Below are 23109 nucleotides of genomic sequence, written 5' to 3'. Positions count from 1 at the left end.
GTCAATCCAGCAGGGCACCTTCTTGCTTGCAAGCCTCCTATAATCTACAGCTTGGTATTTTGCTATAGGAAAAAAACTAAATACAGTGAAACACTGGGATAGTGTGTGACTAAATTTTGAGTGCTGTGCATTTTTAGGTAACCCAAGCTCTGTGTACACAGATTTAATTGTATTGCTGTTTGAGACAGAACTGATAACTTACTCATTTATAAAATGCTCCCTCTTCCCTTGTTTTCCCAGGAACAGATGTTAGACAAGAACGGTGGTGTTGTGAAAAAATAAAGTTAATAAGAAGTATCAGCAAAAAAAAAAAACCAAAGACAAGGAAAGGGGTTACTACCCCAGGTACAGAACACATCGGTGCCAGATACAGAGAAACCAACTGTGCCAACAAATGTGATTTCTGCTTATGAATTTTATTTTTTATACAGTTGAAGATGACTTGCCAAACTTTTTGGAGGATGCAAACTGCTAATAAAATGGATTTGTTAAAACTTTAAACTAATTAGGCGCCCACAATCTGTTTCAGACCATCAATATTTTTAGAGCATATCATGTTTTTGTTTGTGCGCATTAGAAGAAATAAGACAACATTTTTAAAAATATTACATTTGTTTACTCACAGACTTGTTAAAACTTTAAATGTTTTATATACATTATTTTATACTGTTAACATAATTAAGCAACAAGTAGTATATATTATGGCCCTTATTAAACAGCCTAATATATGCAAGAAAAGTCTTTGAACAGCAAATATGGCGTATGTTTTATTCTATTTACAATACATTTGTTATAAATATAATACATCGTCATTTATGGAGAAGACTTAATCATAATGATGTAATCAACTGAAATTTGAAAGTTATGTAATAAACTCAACTTGAAAGACAATATAATGGAAGTGTAAAATAGTGTGTTCTGTATTGAGATGAATAAAACTGTTAACAAATGCAAAAGTCCAGTAGGTTTAGCTTTTATCTACACACAGAGTGTATTTAAATCCTAACACTCCCAAATTAAGTCAAGCTACATCTGAGGGAAAAAAAAAAGCTGTGAAACCAAAAGTGCAAATGACATTTATATCCCACTAACATGAAGGTGTGTAAAGACACTACATAGTTTGAACGCAAATAGAATGTTTAAACCACATTTTATCCAAATTAAACGTTAATTTAGTGCAAGGAACCTTTTACTTCCTTGACAAAAATAAAATGAGTTTACTGTACAAAGCAGGGAAAGTGATGTATAAGTTCCTAGTGTCTTGCATAAAGGAATATTAGTCAACAGTCTTGATGGAATTCCTATGGGATCTCTGGTGCACAAGATAACCAATGTTAGTGCTTTTAACCCCAATTTAGGAAATCTAATGGAACACTTCCTCCAATCCTTAGCTGCAGAACACTCAGACGTTATTGATGACAATCAGCGCTGGCATGGAGTTTTGTTGATTGGTTTCAAAGAGCGTGACTTGGTTGGCCAGCTTGGCAAACACTCTTGGAGTCCCGAGGTTGTAGATTCCAGAATGCACAAAACACGCTTTCAGCTGCAGGCTGAACACCTCGTGGCTTTTCAACAGAAGTTTGTACTGAGTTTGTCCCAACCAGGTAAAAGATCCATGAATTTCTAAAGCTTCGGGGCTGAAAATCAAGTTATAAATAGTAAGTAAGACCTTTTAAACACTGTTGAACTGATCTTACAAACAAAGCATGGATAGGGAAAATCTGCTAGCATTAAGCAATGCTTTAAAGGTAATATGCTGGACTATTATCAATGCAGATATTTAAAGTCTAAACACTCCAATACACATTTTTGTAAATACACACAACACCCCTTTTAAAGTGGTTCTTAGAAACTCTTTTGGATACAATATTTCTGAAGCAAAACCTTCTGTAGTCTTAGAAAGCATTAGAACCCCCTGTCATGTTTTTATTGCTGCCTGTGTCTCCATTGCAAAGATTCAGTCTTTAGTTATTGGAAAACAAAGTATTGGAACAATAACACAAAGGAGTATTAACCATTCCTTATGCTACGCAAAATAGAAAGTACTGGCTTGAGATAAAACTTAACTGTAATAATGTTTGAAAGTGTGTAATTTCCTGCCCCATTTCCATTGTTTCTCAGCCTCAAAGACACTGTTCTATTTAAGGGGAAGGACTGCCTTTAAACTTAGACAGTGCCTTCCACCCATTTTACTGGTTCAAGTTCTACATTTGCACAAGAATTTGGTTACACTTGATTCACCAGAACAAACCCCACATTTTAGACATATATGGAGCCACCACAGGACTCGTAGGTTGCAATTTATTACAGTTTTTTTTCCTTAGGCTTAGATACACTTTACTATGGAATTACTTTAACATACTTTAAATGTCTTTTAGGAGACATAATAAAAAAGGGAAACACTTACCCTGTGGTTTTATGTCTTAGATCAATTATTACATCAACTTCTGCCTGAGAGCTATTGGTGAGGACAAGTGTAACTGGAACTAAGCAAAGACTGTGAAAACAGACAAAGGAAAAAATGTAGATAGTTAGAATGGCAGAGGCTTTGATTTAAATCTACACCAATTAAAATAAGTTAAGCTTTAAACCAAAAATGTAAATAATTTGGACTGGGAGCAAATTATTCTTACCACTGACCAATCCACCAGCAGGTAATAGGTTCCTGCATATCCATTGTCAATGGACTTTATTTTTTTGGATTTTTAATTTTTTAACACTTACAACAAATATCACTTCAGTCCATCCTGAAAAGAACATTTTCCTGCACTTACCTTTTTTGGTGGAACGGATGATTAAAAGACTCTGGGTAGTGAAGACTTGTCTTTATTAAATTGGAGAGCTGCTCTGGTGATGGGCGCACTGGTACAGGCGTATTCTCAGACCTGGTAAATCTTAACAGTATGGTTTCTGGCTGTTCCTATATTAACAGATAAAAAAGAACAAAGAGGATATGTCTTCCAAGTTTCAAGACAGGATAAAGAACGACAGGAAAATAATAAGACCTCAGAAATAATTACCTGTTTTTGAGGGAAGGATAAAGCTTCTGTTCCAACAGTATTAAGAGTCACGTGATGCTGACCTTCTAAAATTAATTGCTTGTTATCTTCAATAACATATGCCTGGAATAATAAAGGAAGAGATGTACTATTTGTTGCTAAAACCAGAGGCAGAGTTCCACAGACCAGTGCAGTTTAAAGGATCAGTCAAGTACCTGAAAAACCTCTACTGTTAGATCATGCCGTGGACACAATAAAGTGAACCGGTCACAAGCAAGTTACATACAAGTTCAAAAAGTATAGATTGTTTTAGTGAAATATGGATGTCAAAATTAGAAGTAGTTTTACACATATAAACAGCAGAATTAACATACTTGTACATTTCTTGCTGCTCCTTCTGCGCATGTGCAGTGAAATACGCACTCTTTTTTTCCCCCCCATCTACGTCACCTGATCTTGCCCCTATGAAGTGCAAGATCAGGTGTCGTAGGGAGAAGATCTGGGTGCCTGGCACTTCCTCTGTTACAGGACGAAGGAGGATTCCAGGACACCTCCGGAGGGATCGTCAGGGAGTGAAAGTAAAGGTAATTTTTTTTTTTTTTTTTTAAAGTTTACTTGCACTTTAGGAAGGTGGAGGCCAACTTTATTTTTACAGTACAACATGAGATTTGCATTTAATTTCAGCTGCCTGTTTCTCTGAATCTAATGTACTGCAATGACATGTACTTTACACTGGCATCTTCAGCCTCTACATTTTCTTATCATACACCCAATTTAAACTGCTTGGGGCCGGGGTACCAATTTGACAAAGAACTGTTTGTAGTAAACACATTAAGCTATGCTGTACTTCTTTGAATGGCCTGTGTTGTGATGTGAATAAAGTGGTCCACGTAAAATTTAACAATTTAATGCTGTTGCAATGGACTTGGAGTACCTGGAACGTTGGAAGTTAAGGCAAGTATAAATCTGACTTTAGGCTATCAGGTATGTGTTACCTGCTTATAGTAGGCAATACCAAGGGGTAGGGGGCGGACACTTTTTTTTATTTTGGTTTGGGTTAAATGCTGTTCATCTTGAGGAGGAGTTTTATTTCAACACAGTACAAAAATCAGTGTGTTGCATTGCCATCCATTTCAAATGAATGAGCTTCTACTGGAAGATGCAAAACTGACCCTAAAAAAGTAAAATAGACAACTTATATTCAATCATAGTCTTTAACCCCCTGAGCAGAATTCCTAAGTGTGGCTCGGAGTAAAGAAAAAAAAAAAAAAAAAAAAAAAACGCTGAAAGCGGTAATCCCAAGCCACACTCGGGGTATTTAAAAATGAAATAAAAAAAAAAAAACACTTACCTGGTTCCATCGGCGTCCTCCAACGTCCTGCCCGTCGGATCCCATCCTTGGGCCGCGTCCTCTTCCTCGGATCTTCCCTTGGCGAGTCCACTGACATTCCCCGGGAGTTTCCGGTGACGTTGGTGTGTGCAGAAGGCGGAGCAGAAAATTCAAATAATTTTGTATTGGATTCAATACAAAATAACTGTATTGAATCCTATATATATATATATATATATATATAATTATATATATATATATATATGCTACTGTACAGTTTTTTAACAGGTTTCAGTATTTTTATGCCTCTTTGTTTTAACAGTTTTGTGTGTTTTTTTTTATATAAAGTTAATTAATAGATTTAATAAATATTGGACTGGAATAACTGTTGATTTTTTTTGTGCATGGGTCAGTGTCCTTGATGAAGGAAGCTGCTAGTATTGTCACTCTGCAGATGTCAGCGACATCAAATAGGGAAAAGAAAGATTGTAGTAGTAGATTTGTCTTAATTTTTAAAACATCTGCCAAATCTGAAAACATCTGTTTTGGGCAAACTGTAACCTAAATTTAATTAAATATTTTTGGACATACCTTAAATATTTACATTTAGTTCAAGAAACAATTTTAGTACAAATGGGAATCCTTGTGTTACAAGCAGGGCTGTGGAGTCGGAGTACGAGACAACTTTGGGTACCTGGAGTCGGAGTCGATAAAAATGGCCAGACTCTAACTCCTGATAAATTTAAATTATAATAAAATAAATACAGCAAGTTCAAATGTCCTATTTCACAAACAATAGTCATATTTAAGCACTTCTCTGATGTAAGAATAAAGCCCAGTGCATAGTTGTATCCCTACTAGTGTGAAGTTCATCTGAGCTATTATACAACCTGACATTCACATTAATATAATCTGGATTATGTACATTACAAGTGTTTTCATTTTATTTCAGATATAATGTGTTTAATAAATTCATTTGAGTGTAAACAAGTGTAATGATATAGGTGTAGGTGAGTGCTATGGCCTGAAGTGTGTTCAGGTGTCCTGTCTGCACTCTCCATATATGCTCCCATCCAGGGCAGAACTTTAACATCATTTTTCACACCACCTAATACTAGGAAGTTCGTTAAGTGCCCCAAATCATCAATTTATTTTTATTGTTTCTTGAGAAAACATTTTATGGTAAAAATATTGTGTAATATTTAATTCTATAATAAATTGGCTTATGAATAATTAGGGGGTCAAAATGTTTTTGTGAAGTTTGAATGCAAAAGTGTGAAGATAAAACGAGAAACCCTGAAAATACAGAGGAGACAGAGTCTGAGAGTCAGAGTTAGGAATACCAGAAACTAAGGAGTCGGGAGTAGAAGGATTCATCTACCGACTCCACAGCCCTGGTTACATGACTTGGTGAGGAGTGGATGTAAAAGGGCTGATCGTTAGAACAGTCATAGTCTTTACCAAAATAAGTTTGAGGATGGCCAGCATATTAAAAGTATATTGCTATATTTCCCAATCTGATGCTTAAAATGTCATACAGCATTTATATTAACTTTTAAAATGATACATTTATAAAACATTTACACATGAATGCACTGAAGCTTGTACGGTTATATTATATTATATATTGTATGGTTTAATGCAGAGACAACCAAATCAGACAAACGCGTGCGCTGCAAACTCTTTTAGAGCTCTGAAGTCATCTTAGTTGCTTACCTTCCACAACACAATTAAATTAATATTCACTTTGCTGCAATTTTGTATCAATCTGACTGCTTCATCTGGGATTACTTTTGAATGTCCACCTGTATTTGAATGTTTTTTCTTACACTGCAACAGGCAACTATGGAAAAAGAAGTCTGCACATGGGGTGGTTGAACTGATTATCTGCAAAATACAATTAAAAAAAAAAATTAAGATTTTTTTCTTAGAAGAAAGTAGAAAGTGTTTTTTTTATAAAATAAATAGTAGACTGAGCAATCAGCATTTCTTTGGTACAGATATTAGGCTATATCAGTGACCCCAATGTTAGCACCACAAGTCTGTGTCCTTCCACTTGCTGAAAGAAGTGAGGAAAGGATTTTCACACACAGAATCACCATCTGTGCTATGGGTGGGCTTCAGAAAACACTTACTTATTATATACCACCAAGGGCTACTTCAGGCCTGTGGGCAGTCGCAGTGTTCTGCATACAGAATTCCCAACCTCTCCCGTCCAAGTGAAAAGGATCGCTTAGTAACCATTTTTGCATGTGAATGCATGCAACAAGTCGCTTTTGGCCATGCAGTTCTTTAAAAATCTGCACTGCAGCTTGCTATGGGCCTGTGAGCTGACAGATGTGCAGTTTCACACTCAAGATTCCAGTGGCTAGTGCTTTGCAGTATCCAGTCCCAACAACCAAGTACTAAAAAATAACTGGTAGCTCTAATAAGGAGATTATGATCATAAAGTTCCAATAACACAAATAGGTAATCTAACTAATTACTAAAATATTAGCTCTGTGTAAGATGATTTATAAGACAATTGAAAATTCCCTTTGTTCAAGAGCCCACCATACCTATAGGTTTTTTATTTTTTCTGACAGCAGCTATAATTCCTGATAGCTGCTACCAATTTTAGCCATCAGTTGGCAGCTTAGCACATATTTGAAGCTATTTACAGGAGGAATGTACTATATGTAAAGAAAACAAGATTTATATTTTTCTAGGATAAACCCATTAGAGTTCTCTTTAAATGTATACACTATACGATAGCATATACAAATGCTTGCTTAATGCTTAAAAAATGCCTTCCAAAAACAGTAAAAAAAAAAAATTTGTACTATGACAATCTAGAGGAATGCTGTGCAACACTGGGGTACATAAAGTCCCAAAAATGTCGCTTACTGCTTGTGTGAATGGCTCACTAAATATTTCAGAAGCAGACACTCCCATTGGAGAGTCTATTTGTAAAGGATACAGTCAAACAGCTAAATTTAAGGTGGTACATCAAACTTTAAATATTTGTTATAGGTTGTGGTATTTTTTTTAATGCTCTACAGCCGAGTATGACATAGGACAGACAAGGAGGAAAATAAATAAACCATACCTGTTCACCTCCTAAAACAATGTCCCCAAATGTGTATCTGTCTGATGACTTCTCATCATCTAAGATAAAAATGTAAAAAAAAATGCAAAACAATCAAACAGTCAGTAATTGGCAATAACTGAAAAAGTATTTCAGTAGATTTGTTAAACAAAATATTTCAGTTAAATTACACAAAAAAATATTTCCTTACCTTGGGATGAAAACTTGCATCGAACAGCTTTGAAGCACATTTTGGCCCTTTCCCTGCTGGTTAGTTTAGTATCTAAAAAGGTAACAAAACAAATAGTATCAGGTGAGTTATTTTCATTCACATACAGATAGGCAAATTCAGGTTCTGTAAAACAATGCTCAGGATGATTGCAATTGGACCTGTAGCTTACATTAGCACTATGTAATGCAGTATATTAAAACATTACTGTAAATCACTTATCGGAATCCACTGGAGGCGGCAGGGAGTCTTATGCCTTTTTACTGCCACCCAGAGTAATAAACACACAAAAAAGCCAACATACTATCAGCAAGTTTGTAGTACAGACCTGTGTCATTCACACAAAACACTTCATTATAAACTTTGAAAATTCAAAACACCAAAATCAGTCCACCAGGGAGGTAGGTAAAGCAAAAACATCCATTAGGCAGGAGACAAAACAATTGACATTTTGAACATCCAATGCTAGAATTATGATGGGGCACTGGTTTAGAGATATGAAGGCACATCCTTAGACATCCAGAAGACTAAGTGGAGAAGCCAGATTGCAGCTAAACATAGCAAAGGAATAGTGGAAGTGGAACCTTCTTGGAGTAAAGTTACAGAAGGACTATCAAATCCATCATAAGCAATTGGCAGGAACAAAGTTGAGACTCAAACTACTAACCATAAAAAATGCAATTTACCGGATGGAATCTGAAGGATAAGATCTGAAGAGTGTCGTAAACATACAAAGGATTCAATATCCAAAAACAAACAGTTCCAACATGATAGTATAAAAATTGCTAAAGTCTGGCAAACATACATTTACCTCACATGACAAGAACCCTAAAAACCAAGGACAAGCGTCTCTTAAAACTATTAAGGAAACTGAGCCTTAACATGATCATATAAATTAATGGAGAGCAGGAAATAACGCGGCAATTCTTAAATAATCCAGTCACAATAAAGTAGTCGAAAAAAGAGAGGCCTTAAGGCCAAAGCTGACTTAAACATGTAAACAGGGAGAGAGCATGAAAATAGAAGCCATTGACCAAGCCCGGCCTACCTATTAACCCCAGATCCCTAGACCTGTTTAAAGTCCAATGAGCAACAAACAAAGGCTTCCTCAGGTAAAAGGTCCCAACATCAAAATAAAGAAATTGTCAAAGACTTTGACACCCAGGAACACCACAAGTCCTAGCATACAGTTCCCAAATTTCAATCAAAAAGTGATAACCCAAGCAGTGCATGGAACAGACAGGATAACGGGATCCAGACTTCTAGCACAGCACTCAAAACACTTGCCATCAGTACTGTAGAAAGGCAAACTGAAAACAAATAAGATCTTATTTTTTAATAGATCACACCCATGAGGATATTTGTATAAGACAAACTAGCAAGCATTGGTAAAAATGTTGACACTTTATTATGGCTTACTTGTAAAGTTGGGAAAAGATTGGGTTTGGGGGGAGAGAGAAAGGGTCATTGTGGACCGCTCCCAAGGCTCCCTCTGAGATGAGAATTCCTGCCACCAATAGCATCTATAATGCCACTCAAGGCAAATGCGAAGCGCCATTGTCCCAAATCAAGGCCAAAAGAGTTCAAACCCCTTCAATAGAGGGCCTGAAGCCCAGTGCCATAGTAAGAACCCTTTCCCCCCTCAGGTCAGATAGGGTATTTGTAAGTTTAAGAACATTTGTATGTCATCTAATACGTTTTAGGTAACATTATCATTGTTTTATGAAAGTTTAAAAAATACATATCACTTCATGAGTTTAAAAAAAAAAAAAAAAAAAAAAAAAAAAGGAGGAGAATGACAAGAAAACCACCAACCTTTGTCTGCAGTGCAATTCACAGACTTTTGCAGCTTCCAGTTCTTACTGCTACTTGACACTTGAACTATATGAAATTCTTTTACACCTGCTTCACTCTACAATGAAAACAGTAATCATTAAACTAAGCTTAAAGCAGAACAAACCTCAACATCGCTGCATGAATTAAAAAGTTGTACCGTATTTTTCGGACTATAAGACGCACTTTTTCTTCCCCAAAACTGGGGGGGAAAAGTGGGTGCGTCTTATATCTTCATCTTCCAGTGCATTACTCCTTGAGACAGATGCCCGCACATTCAGGGACTTACTGGTACATATGACTGCTGTATGCCTTAAGACACGGTGTCTAAAAAAAAAAAAAAAAAAAAAAAAAAAAAGGAAAGATTAAAAAAAAACATATTTCCAAGACTATCAAAACTTTCCCTAATTGCGGCAATCAAAACAAAAGGGTTTTAAGATCAAAATTTCTTTGCACATCAAAAGTAAATAACATTACAATAGGGCGTCTATGACACTGATCATGCCTCAGAACAGAGTTCAAGCTTTAAAGAAAACGCTACAAGGATCCTGCATATACTTTTACATCTCTACAAAATGCTTTCAGTATTCCTGGGCTGCCCCGATTAAAAATGTGAACATCATTCAAAGTTTTGATTTGATTGAAGCCTTGACATCCTAAAATGCAATGTGATCACCTTAGGAGCCAAAACATATCAGAAACCTTGTACCTGTTTGTTGGTATTCTTCTAGAAAAATAGGTCACATTCCTGGTATACAACTGTGCCTAGAGCCTCACTGCTGTAAATCTACTACTGGGTTCAGGAGATTTAGGAAAATCTAGTGTCTGTACAGCTGTCAGCCCTTGCCACATAGTGATCTGTCCTGATGGATCACCACACAGCCAGTTAACAACCACTGCTGTTTTCTGGATAAATGTGGCAGAAGGCCCCCTGCATTATCCGTCCTCCTTACTATTTTCATGAACAAACAGTATTGTTGGTTGGTGTACATACTGTGCTGCTCACTGTTCTTTTTTGTTAAAGGCTCTGACATCAGAAAGCAAAGTCCTGTATCTACCAAGATCACTACCTCCACAGAACAAGGAGAGCAAAGCATGGGAAGTCTGTATTGAGAAAAGATCAGATGCAGGGAGACCACACACAATATGGAAGGCTAGTCATTTCTCTAAGACCTCTAAATAATCCTTATAACCCTACAGAAAACTGAAAACTAGCTAGATTTTGCAGCAGAGGTGCACCAGCGTTTAAAAGTAAATACAAATAGCAAAATAAGAATATACAACATATATACTCACTAACACCCAAAAAAGGTTAAATCATATTGTATAGTTCTGTAACATGTGATGCAAACATAGCTGGTGCCAGCATTCACCTAGCTTGTAAACGTGACATTTCAGAATACATTGGGACACAATACAAATGTGTGTTTATGGGACAGATTTAACTGTATAGTACCTCAAAAAAATCTAACCTGTGAGTGTTAAAAGAGTGAAAGCAGCAGAGTTCCTGATTCTGACCAATTTTTTGAAGTTACCATAATAATTAGAGTAATAAAAACTTAGAACATTCAAGACATATAAACATGAACGCAGCCATCTTCTTTCAGTAACTGCCTTTTAAAGTGAAAACAGGGTAACTTTGTGACAGATTTCTGGAACCTACCTCAGTTTTGATTGTGTTTCTGTGCTTTCATAGTAGAACAAGAAATTTATTTCATGAACTCCTTCTTGATCAGGCCCTCTTAACCATAGCGGGAGCTGTACTGATGCACCAGGAGCTAAAACAGAGTCTGTAAGTGGAATTTCCACAACCTCCAAATGTTTCCCACTAGCAAAACCAAAATCCACTGGAGAAACAGAAGATGTGTACACAGAGCACCCAGAGGTAGAGTCTGTAACAACAGTTTTATAGGCACTGCAGTTTACTGATGCTGCAGGACTTAGAGGTGTCAGTGCTGCTGTATTGCTTCCAAATGTAAAGAACTCGGGCCTCTTAGACACGACCCTGAGCCCTGTCAGCGGGCAATTGCTTACATTAACAAATTCCACATGCGCTTTTCGAATTTCTCCACACAGTAGTCCTGTGGGGAAGTTCATAAAAAAAACCTGATTGGGGGAAACAAAAAATACAAACATTAACCAAAGCAGTACAATGAGGTTAAAAAACATACTTTCACCATTCCTATAAATCTCTACTAAGATTACTTCAGCCTTTTAAAGATTCTATCCTCTAGGACAGTGTTTTTTCAATCTTTTTTGAGCCATGGTACATTTTTTTTTACAAAATCCTGCGGCAGATCACAAATCAAAAATATTACAAAATGACATTCTGTAGCTTAACCCCCCTACTGTTCTAATTCTGTCCGTATTTCCACGCAAAATAATATAGTTGCTCAATTTATTTATACTCACTCAGTGTGAAACCTGGGCCTGTTTGGATGAACACAAAGCTGATATTCATGTTATCGTTTGTTTTTAATTTTTATAATAAAGAGTTTTTAATGTTACTGGTATTGCTGAATTTTACAATTGTTAGTTACTCAGCAACACATGTACACACACACTTTAACCCCCCTAGCGGTATTCCCGAGTGTGACTCGGGGTGGAAAAAATTGCAAAAAGCGGTAATCCCGAGTCACACTTGGGGTACCTTTGAGGGTCCCTCTTACCTTATCCCCGCGCTCCAGCGGCGATCTCAGGATCCCGCTGTGATGGCGGGGCGCTTCTCCGTCGGGGGGCGTGGCCGGGCGGGAAATTTAAAAGCAGATTACGGAGTAATCTGCTTTTAAATACCGCCCGGGTCCCCACCACCCCGATGCACACATCTGCAGTTAGATGCGATGCACCATGCAGGATTTCTGCTTGGTGCATCGCATCTAACTGCAGATGCGATCACCAATAGTAAATCCAGAGGGTGATGCCAGCGGAGATTTCCCGCTGGCAGCACCCCCTGGATCTACTGCCTGCTCCCTGCTCGCATCTCCCGGAGGCTGATCTCCGGGTGATGCGAGCAGGAGAGTGAGCAGCGGGGACATCATCCCCTACTCCCAGAGGCTGATCTCCAGAAGAGCTCCTGTGTGACATCTTCCGGGTGATGCGGTGGAGTGATGGATTCTGGGGGCGGGAAATTTAAAAGCAGATTACTATGTAATCTGCTTTTAAATTTTTTTTTTGAGTAAAAACACATAAAAACATATAATAAAAGTATAAATACACATTGTAGTGCACCAAGCATCATTGCCCAGTGCCCTGATTTACATTTTGCACGCTATTAGCCCTGACCTTGATCTAACCTTTTAATGACTTTTTAATCACTTCCTGAATTGAAGTAAATTTTTTTTCTAAAATCTGCATATAATTTATATTATTATTTATCAATAATATTGCACCCTTGTTTGGAAAATTTCAGAAGGAAATTTTTGATAAATTTTTTTTTTTTGGATAAATTACATTGTTTTGGGCTAATATTTCATTATTTTTTATAATAATGATTTATAATTATGTATTATTTTATAAATTATGATTCTAATATAATAAATAAATATAATAATTATACCCGGGAGTTAATCCTAAGAATTACAGGCCCACAATATAAACAAAAATTTCGACGCAAAAAAAAAATAGGATCACTTTTTGCATCAAAAAATGACAGAATTAGAACGCTAGGGGGGTTAAAGTCCCTTACCTTTTCTTTTTTCTATTATTTGTGCCACAGAACTTGCTAAAAATCAGCTAAGCTTTAAAATAATACATTGCAACACACTTTGTGCAAACTGCGTCATATTTTAGTAGGTATATTTTTGCACTCTTCATTCTTCTGTTAATAGAATGTAAATCTATATTACATTTATGAATTTATTCTGGAATAGTGTATGGTTTCTTCAGTGCCCAGTAAAATGTTATACCCAAATATTGAGTAAAAATGCTAGAAAAAAAAAATGATGCAGCTTTAAAGCCTTTGTCAAATATTTGTCAAGTGACATGTAGCAGCCAGTCTACAAAAAAGGAGTGTATATTTAGATACCCTGAAAGTTCGAATTTTAACAACCACTAGAAATCAAGATACTGGATAAAGGGAAAGAAACAAGTATATGCCTCCAATTTATAAGAGCATATATAAAAAGAAGTTCTAGCAAAGGTGCAGTATGACACACCCAACGAGAGAGAGAGCAGCCTCTGTATTCCTTTGTCACACTACGGGTCCTGTGCTACCACAAGCAAGGGAACTATCGCAACCCTTGCTGACATGAGTGGGCGAAGCCAGAACTGAGCCAGGGCTCTGCGATCGACTCACATAGCCATGGCGATCCACCCCTGACATGGCTACTTTCCCAGGGCACACCTGAGGATCTCTCACGGCACACTAGTGTGCCGCGGCACAGTGGTTGAAAATCACCGTTCTAGGACACAGTGTACACCTTGCCTATGCAAAAATGTAAAACATATTACATTACTGAAGACTGAAGGGGAAACATGCAGCCCCCTGGGATACTACATCACATATCCCAGTAGGCTGGTTCTACATTTTCAGGAAGACAAGTCATACCCAATCACGCGCCTGATCAGTGCAAGATCGGGTAAAGTGAGGAGAACCCAGAAGAAGATAAAAGATGGCTATGCCCGCTGTCCCTTCCGCGCCAAAAAGAAGAGAGAAGCTGGGACGGTGTGGGACCTACTGGACTTGGCTTGCAGTGGAATGGAGGACTTTTCACCAGTAAAGGCAAGTGCTTTTTTTTTTTTTTTTTTGTGAAAGTTCCCCTTTACCAATAACCCCTATGTTCTCAAGCAGGGTGGACTCATACCACTCCAGGATTATTAAGTGCCCACACATAAGACGCAAGTAGTGCTCACTTCTGGTAGAATACACCCACAGTTGTGTTCATATTATTGGAGGGTCAAAAGAAGCATAATTGCAAATACATAAACCCTTCTTTCAGCACCCTTTAGCGTTCTTCTTTAGCTTTCCAAAGCAAATCTCAAAATTACTAATTACTTTATTTTTTACAATTGTTTTTGGGGTGGAAAAATTAAACTAAATGACAGCACATTATCTTGTTTTAACTGTTGCAGAAAAATTCTAGTTTTTGTGTTTCTTAGACCACCGAGATCTATTGTTTATTGGGAAGCAGAAATAAATCATCATCCTTGATTATATCACTTCTAAATATTTCACTTACTTCCAATAAAGGCATTTCTGGGACTATTATTGGATCTAAGCGACGATCAGGCCCATACTGAATGGAGGTTTTCTCTTCCTTTGTACCATTTAATCGAGGGCCTTGAATTTCTAAATCCTGTCGTCCTCTCACTGACATTCCATTAGAAATAAATTTTCCTAGAAAGAGAATAAAACAACATCAAACACCAAGTATACAAATTTTCTTTAAATGACCTAATACCTTTCCTGGCACCTGTAGTAATCTATAACCTAAAATTAATCCACGAAAGTAAACTATACTTTGTGTAACTTTTCTAAAGCCTAACTTCAGGCAATTGTTTTTAAATAGTCCCCCAGCAGAGATATAAAAGGGCAGAATCTGCAACCAATGCAGCTCAGTAGGTAGTGTTACCAATGTTTTTGATGTAAAGTGCCAGCATACTATGCAGCACAGCATGAGGGGAGATGCCTACAGCAATCAGCACTCATTCAGAGAATGGATCCGTTGTCATCACGGCAGAAGGAGTAACACTGGAATGGAGCATATCTAATCTAATTCTGCTGTTACCATTTATTCCAGTTATTATCCTCAGGGCCCCAAAAATCCTAAGCATATTTGCATAGGTTACAGTGGAACTAAAGTTCTATTTTGAAAAACACGAAACAGGCAAAAAAAAAAAAATCTAAGTCATGCACAGCTCAAGTGGTTGCCAGAGAAACCTGGCAATCCCGGATTTTCCTTGACTAAAGATTATAAAATGAAGAAGAAAAGAAGGAGGCTGGCGGAGCCCTGCAATAAAGCAGGGATAGGCGAGTAGCGTGGTCCGCTTTAAGTAAGCATCTTCTCGTTTTATGGCCCTGGCTACTAGTTACTAGGTCAGTAGCACCAATATGGAAAGCAGAGGGGAATGTGTGCCTTATACCTTCAAGGTGACAACTCCTAAGGGCTACTTTAATCTTTAGGTTATTGTTAATCTTCCAACTATTTATAGGCAACACCCAATTACCTAAAATTTTACCACCAATATTCACTGGCTAATCTTAAAAAAAAACAAAAAACGGATATAACCACTAAAATGCAGGTTGTAGCATCCTACTTAATATCTGAAGGGACATTAATTTGCCGAGTATGACTTCTGTTTAAAAACTGACTTGTTTAATCACCCTTAAAATTAGTGGATTGTAATAGTTTGCATTGATTTCAAAATAAATGTACAAATTATTAGTAGGGAACTAGTACAGTAGCGTTAAAAAAAATACCCAGATGTGTATAGGTGATCACATTACCCATTAGCAATAACAAATCTGGGAAAAAGGCAAACAGACAAATTTGTTAAATATTTACCAAGCTTTAGGCATCACCAGTAACCAAAATTTTAGGATGTAATTAGAAAAACTATATGCTTACCAGCTGGTACACTGTTTAAAGGGTTAACTCCATCCAAGGTACTTTGAATGGTGCTCAGATTGTAAACAATCCCAAGAATATGCAACTCCCCAGGTTGAAGAGGAAACAATTTTAATCGAGCCTGTAGAAGTAGACAGATCCAAGTAGTAAAAGATTAAACACTTGGTGAATACTTATTAAATAGTAATTTTAGTAAATGCAAATCTGTATTACTCAATTCACTACTATGTTTGTTTACTATTCCAAATTCCAATCTATTCTAAACATTAGACTTACAATTTTGGTCTCCTCATTGTTGATAAAAAATTCACTTATTTCTTCTGTGCCAATGACATCACTAAAACTTTTCCCCTACAAGACAAAAAAAAAAACAGTAAATCTGAGAATTAGAAGGATTTAACTGAATTCTGAAACTGTCAATGAACAAGGACTTCCTAAAATGTCAGTTTAGGGAAGGAACCGATTTCTGGTATGCATATAAACTTTGTAAAAGTTGCTTACATGTCATGTCACCAGTTTACCATAACTTTATTAATTACAGCAATCTGATATTTATAACCCTTTGCAACTGATACTAAACCCAGTAATACCTTTGATAGCAGATCTTTGTCATTGCTCATTGCTTCTTTGAGTTCTTCATTTTTTTGACTAAAGTCTTTTGGCTGGAATTTCCACAGGAGAGACACATCTGTCATTAAAAGTGGAACCTTCAGAGGGTTCTTGAAAGATACTTCCACAGTAATTGGCTCTGTTTAAGGGGAAATAAACATTGATAGACTTTAGAAGAGAACCTAAAATATTAGACCTCTTTACCAATAAAACAAAGATGGAACTTACTGCCTAACCTCAACCTTTAGCTATTTAGAAACCTGAAAACGTTTTAAACTGAATAAGTACATAGGGGGATGTTTTTTAAAGCAGTAATAGGACATTTACTAAACATTTGTTAGTCACATTATGCAAAACCAGGTAAAACAACAGCTTTTAGACCAGTGTTTCTCAATCTTTTCAACATCGTGGAACCCTTGAAATAACATTCAGTTCTTCAGGGAACCCCTGTTATACCTACTATATCCTTAGCTAACAGTACTTTAGTGTCAGTAGGAAGTATACATTTTACATTACAGGTCAGCGTGAAGAATGTCACTCTTACAAATCATTTGAGTCAGCTAAACTAGAGTCACAAACTGTTCATTGCTCAAGGAACCCCTGGCAAACTCTGGAGGAACGCTAGTTGATAAACCCTCATATAGGCATTACAGCTTAAGATAAAACAAAAGAACTGTGTGAGAAAAGAATTCTCACAATACATACAGGATCACCTTCAGGGGATATAGAGTTATCCTCAATATATAGCGCATTTGAACAAAAACATTAAAGCAGGACACATAATGTAATCTGACTATACAGTTTTTCTAGATTTACTAACAATATAGTACATGGGCCTACCTGATTGGAGAGGAAAAAAAAATGCTTAATAAACCCTTAAGTTACATCAGCTCTAGCACTCTATAGCAAAAGAACAGATGAAATGTACAGAGTACGAAGGGGTGCTGAGAAGTTCCTGGCTTTGCCCCCTTCCAGATGAAATAGAAAAATGAAATAGAGTGTGGGGGCATATGACAGCCTAATATCTTAGTGCCTGTAACTGTGCAAATATCAGGTCTTTGCGATTCTTAAAACTGTTTTTTCTTTTAGGGAGAAGCTGTGATGGCAGAGGCACAAGCAAGTTTCACGTCGTTGGAGTTATGGGCCGTCATGGAGTTTTTGTTTCTCCAGGGAAGGTCAGCAAAGGACATTCACACTGTGATGTCACAAACACTGGGGGAAAGGTGTCCTTTCTACAGCACTGCCAAACCTGGGCATTTCACCGTTGAAGATGAGCCCCGCAGTGGGTGCCCCCCAACTTCAACTGACCCGGCAACCTGCGATGCTGTCCATGAACTGATTATTGAGGACCGGCCAATATCAGCAAAAAAGATAGCCCAGATACTTTGCATCTCACGGGAGCGTGTTGGGTTTGTTACCACCACTATCCTAGACATGCGCAAGCTTTCAGCAAAGTGGGTGCCGAAAAGCTGCACAGGACTTTTTGGCTAGGTTAGTGACTGGGGATGAAATCCTGGCTCCACATCGATGATCCTGAAACCAAGGAAAAGCCAAAGGAACGAACCGGGAAATCGGCCAAAAAAGTCATGGCATCAGTTTCCTGGGACAAAGACGGTATTCTGTTGGTGGACTACCTACCTCAGGGCTCTAGTATCACTGGACAGTATTATATGACAACATCCTGGACCAGCTGAAAGAGGCAATTAAGAAGAAACGCCATGGAAAGTTGACCAAAGGGATTCTTTTTTTTGCAGGACAATGCACCTGCAAACACGTCCAACATTGTGTGCAGGCAAATTGAACACCCTGGGTTTACAATTTTTCCACCATCCCCCCCACTCACCTGACCTGACCCCTTCGGACTATTATCTGTTCCCGAATTTGAAGAAACACCTGAATGAGCAAAGTTTTGAGAACATTTCTGACGTCAAAGATGCTGCTGATAGCCTGTTTGCGGCCCAACCAAAGGACTTTTATTTAAACAGTCTAGAAAAGCTCCAACTACGCTGTACCAAGTGCATCAGTCTCAGGGGAGAATATGTTGAATAAATGTGTTATTTCATAACTCTGGCTCCCTTTCTGGGCAAAGCCAGGAACTTCTCAGTACCCCCTAGTAAATCCGGGTTTCAGGAAGTGTAGCCTACATCATAGACAAACAGAAAAAACAAGTCTCAAGTTACCTTGTACTACAGCCAGAGGGAACTTGGAATTATCTGAATTGCTACTTAAACAATACTGTGTTGGTTGGAAGTTGGGTGGAAGGATGCCCTTATTGACTACAGCCACAACTTGTTCCTCCAGCTCCTTCCACTGCTGTGAAGAATCACTGTCATACTCTTGGTCAAGACTCACATGAGTGGCAGCTTGTTTTTCACCTATAAAAACAATACAAATACTTGTAAAATAAAAACATATTTGCCAAGCCTTAAACTACTTTTAATACAAATGTATTTCTGAAAGTCTCAGGCAGTTTTCTCGGGCTCCTTTTCACCTATCCCAGGGTGGAAAGCAGTTGAAAATCCTAACTCACTACATAGTATGTCTGTTCAATCTAAATACCAAACAATGTAAAGATGAAATCAACATGAGTTTGCCTATTAAATGAATAATGAGTAATAAGTGAATATTTACCAACTTTTTATTTTTATTCATTTTGTAAATCCTCCCAATTAGAATATTGTAGTAATGTGTTAAAAAAAAAAAGGAAATAAAAAAGTTCAGATAGGCACAAGTGTAATATAGAATTATAGTAGGCTTTTATTATTATTATTATTATTAAACAGGATTTATATAGCGCCAAAATATTACGCAGCGCTGTACAATAAATAGGGATTGCAAATGACAGACTAATACAGACAGTGATACAGGAGGAGAGGACCCTGCCCCGAAGAGCTTACAATCTAGTGAGGAGATGGCTGACAGGCAGCATGAGACCTTATCCAGGACTGAGGGAGACAGGTCAGGGGTGGACAGATAAATTTGAGTGTCATCAGGCTTTGAGAATATACCAAAATACTCCTAACTTCTCATGCTGTTAGGAAGTTAAGCTAATAATATGTAGGCCACTACAATTCAAACACCAATAAATCACCAATAGCAGGTTGAGGAATCTGAAGGCAGGATGGAGGAACGCAAGGACTTAGGAAAACCCTGTCTTAATGAATTGTCAATACAAACACTCTTTCTCTTTAAATGGCGTTATTAAAACAAAGTGATTTCCCACACAGTACTGATTTTCAGCCAACAATTTATTGGAAAAAAACAAACTATAGAAAATTACAAGTACAGCTGACAAAGGCCTATTTACCAGAAATTACTGACTGTAAAAAGTTGTATATTCAGACCTGCAGTTGAAACAATGTAGTTAACCTCTTCCAAAAACTCAACCTAAACCACTATATGCCTTGAGAGTGGTAAGGAGGAGGTATTAACACACATTCTTGAGCATTTTTTGCAAATGGTTGCTGTTACATAGGACCATGGGTCATTTCCTGCCCCCCAGAATATTTGCTACCCCTTTGCAAATGTAGGTAAAAAGCTTTCATAACCTTACTATATATAATCACCTGTGTTTTACATAGAATTATTAATGCATGTTTGAAACAAGCATACTGAACATATTTGCTACTTCTGCACAAAGGAACTTGTGAACATTGTGTTAATTCTGAGTCTCTAAACCATGGGTGTCAAACTCAAACACACAGAGGGATGAAATTAAAAACTTAGACCAAGTCGGGGGCCAAACTTGAAATTTATTGAAAAAATTGAGGAAGTTTACTACTTCATCCATACCTAACAAAAACAAATCCCTCTACACACACATTAGAGTTGAAAAGACTAATTTCTATCTATCTATGCAGCCTGTGTGTTGTTCATCCTCTCACATCACAAGTTTGTTTGACACTAAACGTTACACTATGCAGTCTCTAATGGATTGAAACAAACACAATGCCCCTGGTAGTCAGGCACCATGTGATCATTGCCTAGGCTTTGTGTCACATGATGGGTGTACAGGAATAATGTCTATGTATTGCATTAATTGAAAATGATTATGTGAGGTGGTAGTAATTTTTGGAAATCATTGGGGGGCCAAAAAAAGGACCCTAAGGGCCAGATTTGGCCCACAGGCCAGAGTTTGACACCCCTGCTCTAAACAATTGCAGGGTTAAAAAAATAAATAAATAGAAGGTTACTAAGTGACTGAATTTGCAACACACAAGTGTTTAAAAAATGTACCAGAATGAATGATAGACATATGGACAGTAGCCAGGCATTCAGTGAGCTACTATGTAACCTTGTGATGGTGCAAAAGCATATATGAACATTTTTCACACAAAGTGGAATTTTATTTTTAAGAACAGAATAATTTTATTCTGCTGTAATTAAAGTTTTCAAACACAAAGGTTCATTGTCTCGTGATAAATCAAACATATGTAATTCAGAATCAGTAAATACTGACCTTCAGAAGGCCGCCGATCATGACCAAAAAAAACACGCGTGTCAGAGCTATTGATATAGGGCAGTGGAAGCTGAGGTAAAGGACTTTCAGGAGACTGCTGACATACATTCTGTAAAAAAAAAAAAAATAATAATATAAAGGCTACAACACACTGCAAAGCTACCTACATCATCTATCACAACACAACCATTTTAGTCAAAAATAAAGATTACTTTCAAAAATCATTAAAGAGAAACTTGTTAATGAAAAATCATTTAAGTAAAATCTTTATACTAGGAATAGCCAAAATATTTTATAATGTTAAGCCAAATTCAATACTTTTTAAACTTTCATTGTAGCATTTTAAAATGGTAATCAGTATCTAAATGGTATCCACACCCAAAATCAAAACCTGCAACCCTTTTTTTTTTTTTTAGATGAGTTGTCTGTATTGAAATTATTTTCCGCAAGCACACAAAAATACATGTGTACTGAACTGATGCCTGAAACAATTACTGGCTTTTCTGCTTGCATGTTAGATTCTTACAAGAGACAAGATGGATTGTTCAGGCTAGAATTTTTTAATGTGTGCACATAGCCTACGGGTTGAGGTGTTGCAAGGTATTTCATTTAAGGAAAAAAACAAAAAAAAACAAAAAATAACAGAGACTTACCTTATAAACGTACAGATACTCTCGTAGAAAAGCCCCTTGCTGCAATGCTGGCTGCTTGCTGTCATTAATTAAAATATGTCTGAAAGCAGAGACAGCATTGTCCAACTGGCGCAGTGTAACTGACTGACGACCAATAGTAAAGTTGATGTGATCCTCTGCTAATGACCAACCTTTCCCTTTGTACACTTGCATCGCCTGACAATAACATCTCAGAGCATGCTTTTTCTATAATAAACAGAAACAAATTACTTTTTCTCTTCATACATGTACAAACCATTTATTTAACACAGTAGACAACCTAATGGGATCAAAATATAGACATTTTCTGCTAACAATTTTCTAAAATTAGAAAATAAATTAAAGTTGACTCACCTGGCCTGCTTTACTAAAACGATGGCCTGCTAGTATCATGTGGAAAGCAAATTTCCTCACCATAGGACTTTTCATGTTAATAAAGCAATGAGCAGCTTGTTCAAGAAGTAGTGCACTTCGTAAATCGGAGTCCTGTGACCATAAAGTATTATTGTCAATGTGTTAATATTATTAAAAAACACAAATCAAAAAAAGAGAGGAATCTTCTTAAATTAATTTAGGTCACTTAGATATCATGTGATATCATTACCTCACTTGTAAGACGGATCAATAGGGCAGCAGAATCCGAATATTTCCCTTGGCTTTTTAAAATTTCAGCACTTAATAGGACGCACCTTTCTGCCAGAACCATATTCCTACAGTAAAAAAAAAAAAAAAAAAAAAAAAAAAAAAAAAAAAAGAAAACATTTAATTCCAATAAAGCACAAAAACCTTAGATTTCTTTTATGTACCATATGCAATGCAAAAGCAAGAATTCAGACACTCCTATACTCCTCCTACAGAGCTCTGCTACTAGTAGTAGTTTGTCACATTCAACTAGGTTATTCAGGTGGCTTCCTAACTCACCTTGCCTTGACAATAAATATGTCCTTGTTTTAACATATTCTATTTCGTTTAAAACAAAGGTAACAGATGCCTGTGTGGCTATAAATGATGGGGCATGTTTCTGACACCCATAAGAAATGAGAAAGCGAAATGAAAAGCAAAACACATAGTTCTCCCCAGAGGTTTTTAGCCGGTTGCTCCGCCCGGCTGACTTGAATACCCCGCCCAGCTCTCGGCAGCTCTCATCCTCGGATGCATGGATCTCAGGCTGCTGTGTGCCATCCGTTCAGAGGATTGTTGCTGCTGGAGAGGTGAGCACGCAGCTCAGCCTACATGTGAAAGAGACACAGGCAGCCCCGCCCCCATCTCATAGCACAGAGCTCGGATTACTGTTTAAAAAAAAATGAAATGTATCCAGTGTGTATAAAGTGTGCATGTCATTCTGC

The 23109-nt window shown here is 37.2% G+C and overlaps 1 protein-coding gene across 1 annotated transcript in view; it reads right to left on the bottom strand.

The window, feature by feature from the left end:
* Window positions 1-593: 593 nt before the first annotated feature.
* Window positions 594-23109, bottom strand: part of TRAPPC8 (trafficking protein particle complex subunit 8) — a 44514-nt gene continuing 21998 nt past the window's right edge. Inside the window, exons 11-29 of the mRNA XM_072411279.1 lie at window positions 22368-22473; window positions 22118-22249; window positions 21746-21970; window positions 21093-21201; window positions 18814-19008; window positions 16615-16772; window positions 16301-16375; window positions 16025-16145; window positions 14636-14793; window positions 11122-11564; window positions 9641-9785; window positions 9441-9537; window positions 7608-7679; window positions 7418-7476; window positions 6046-6216; window positions 3021-3122; window positions 2775-2920; window positions 2408-2497; window positions 594-1637 (exon numbers count right to left, since the gene is read on the bottom strand). Coding sequence (XP_072267380.1) covers window positions 1403-1637; window positions 2408-2497; window positions 2775-2920; window positions 3021-3122; window positions 6046-6216; window positions 7418-7476; window positions 7608-7679; window positions 9441-9537; window positions 9641-9785; window positions 11122-11564; window positions 14636-14793; window positions 16025-16145; window positions 16301-16375; window positions 16615-16772; window positions 18814-19008; window positions 21093-21201; window positions 21746-21970; window positions 22118-22249; window positions 22368-22473 — 2839 coding nt within the window. The 3' untranslated portion in view covers window positions 594-1402. The remainder of the gene's footprint in view (window positions 1638-2407; window positions 2498-2774; window positions 2921-3020; window positions 3123-6045; window positions 6217-7417; window positions 7477-7607; window positions 7680-9440; window positions 9538-9640; window positions 9786-11121; window positions 11565-14635; window positions 14794-16024; window positions 16146-16300; window positions 16376-16614; window positions 16773-18813; window positions 19009-21092; window positions 21202-21745; window positions 21971-22117; window positions 22250-22367; window positions 22474-23109) is intronic.

Source organism: Pyxicephalus adspersus, chromosome 5 (genome assembly GCF_032062135.1).
Source record: "Pyxicephalus adspersus chromosome 5, UCB_Pads_2.0, whole genome shotgun sequence".
Classification (NCBI taxonomy): domain Eukaryota; kingdom Metazoa; phylum Chordata; class Amphibia; order Anura; family Pyxicephalidae; genus Pyxicephalus; species Pyxicephalus adspersus.
This window is presented reverse-complemented; position numbering and strand designations above follow the sequence as displayed.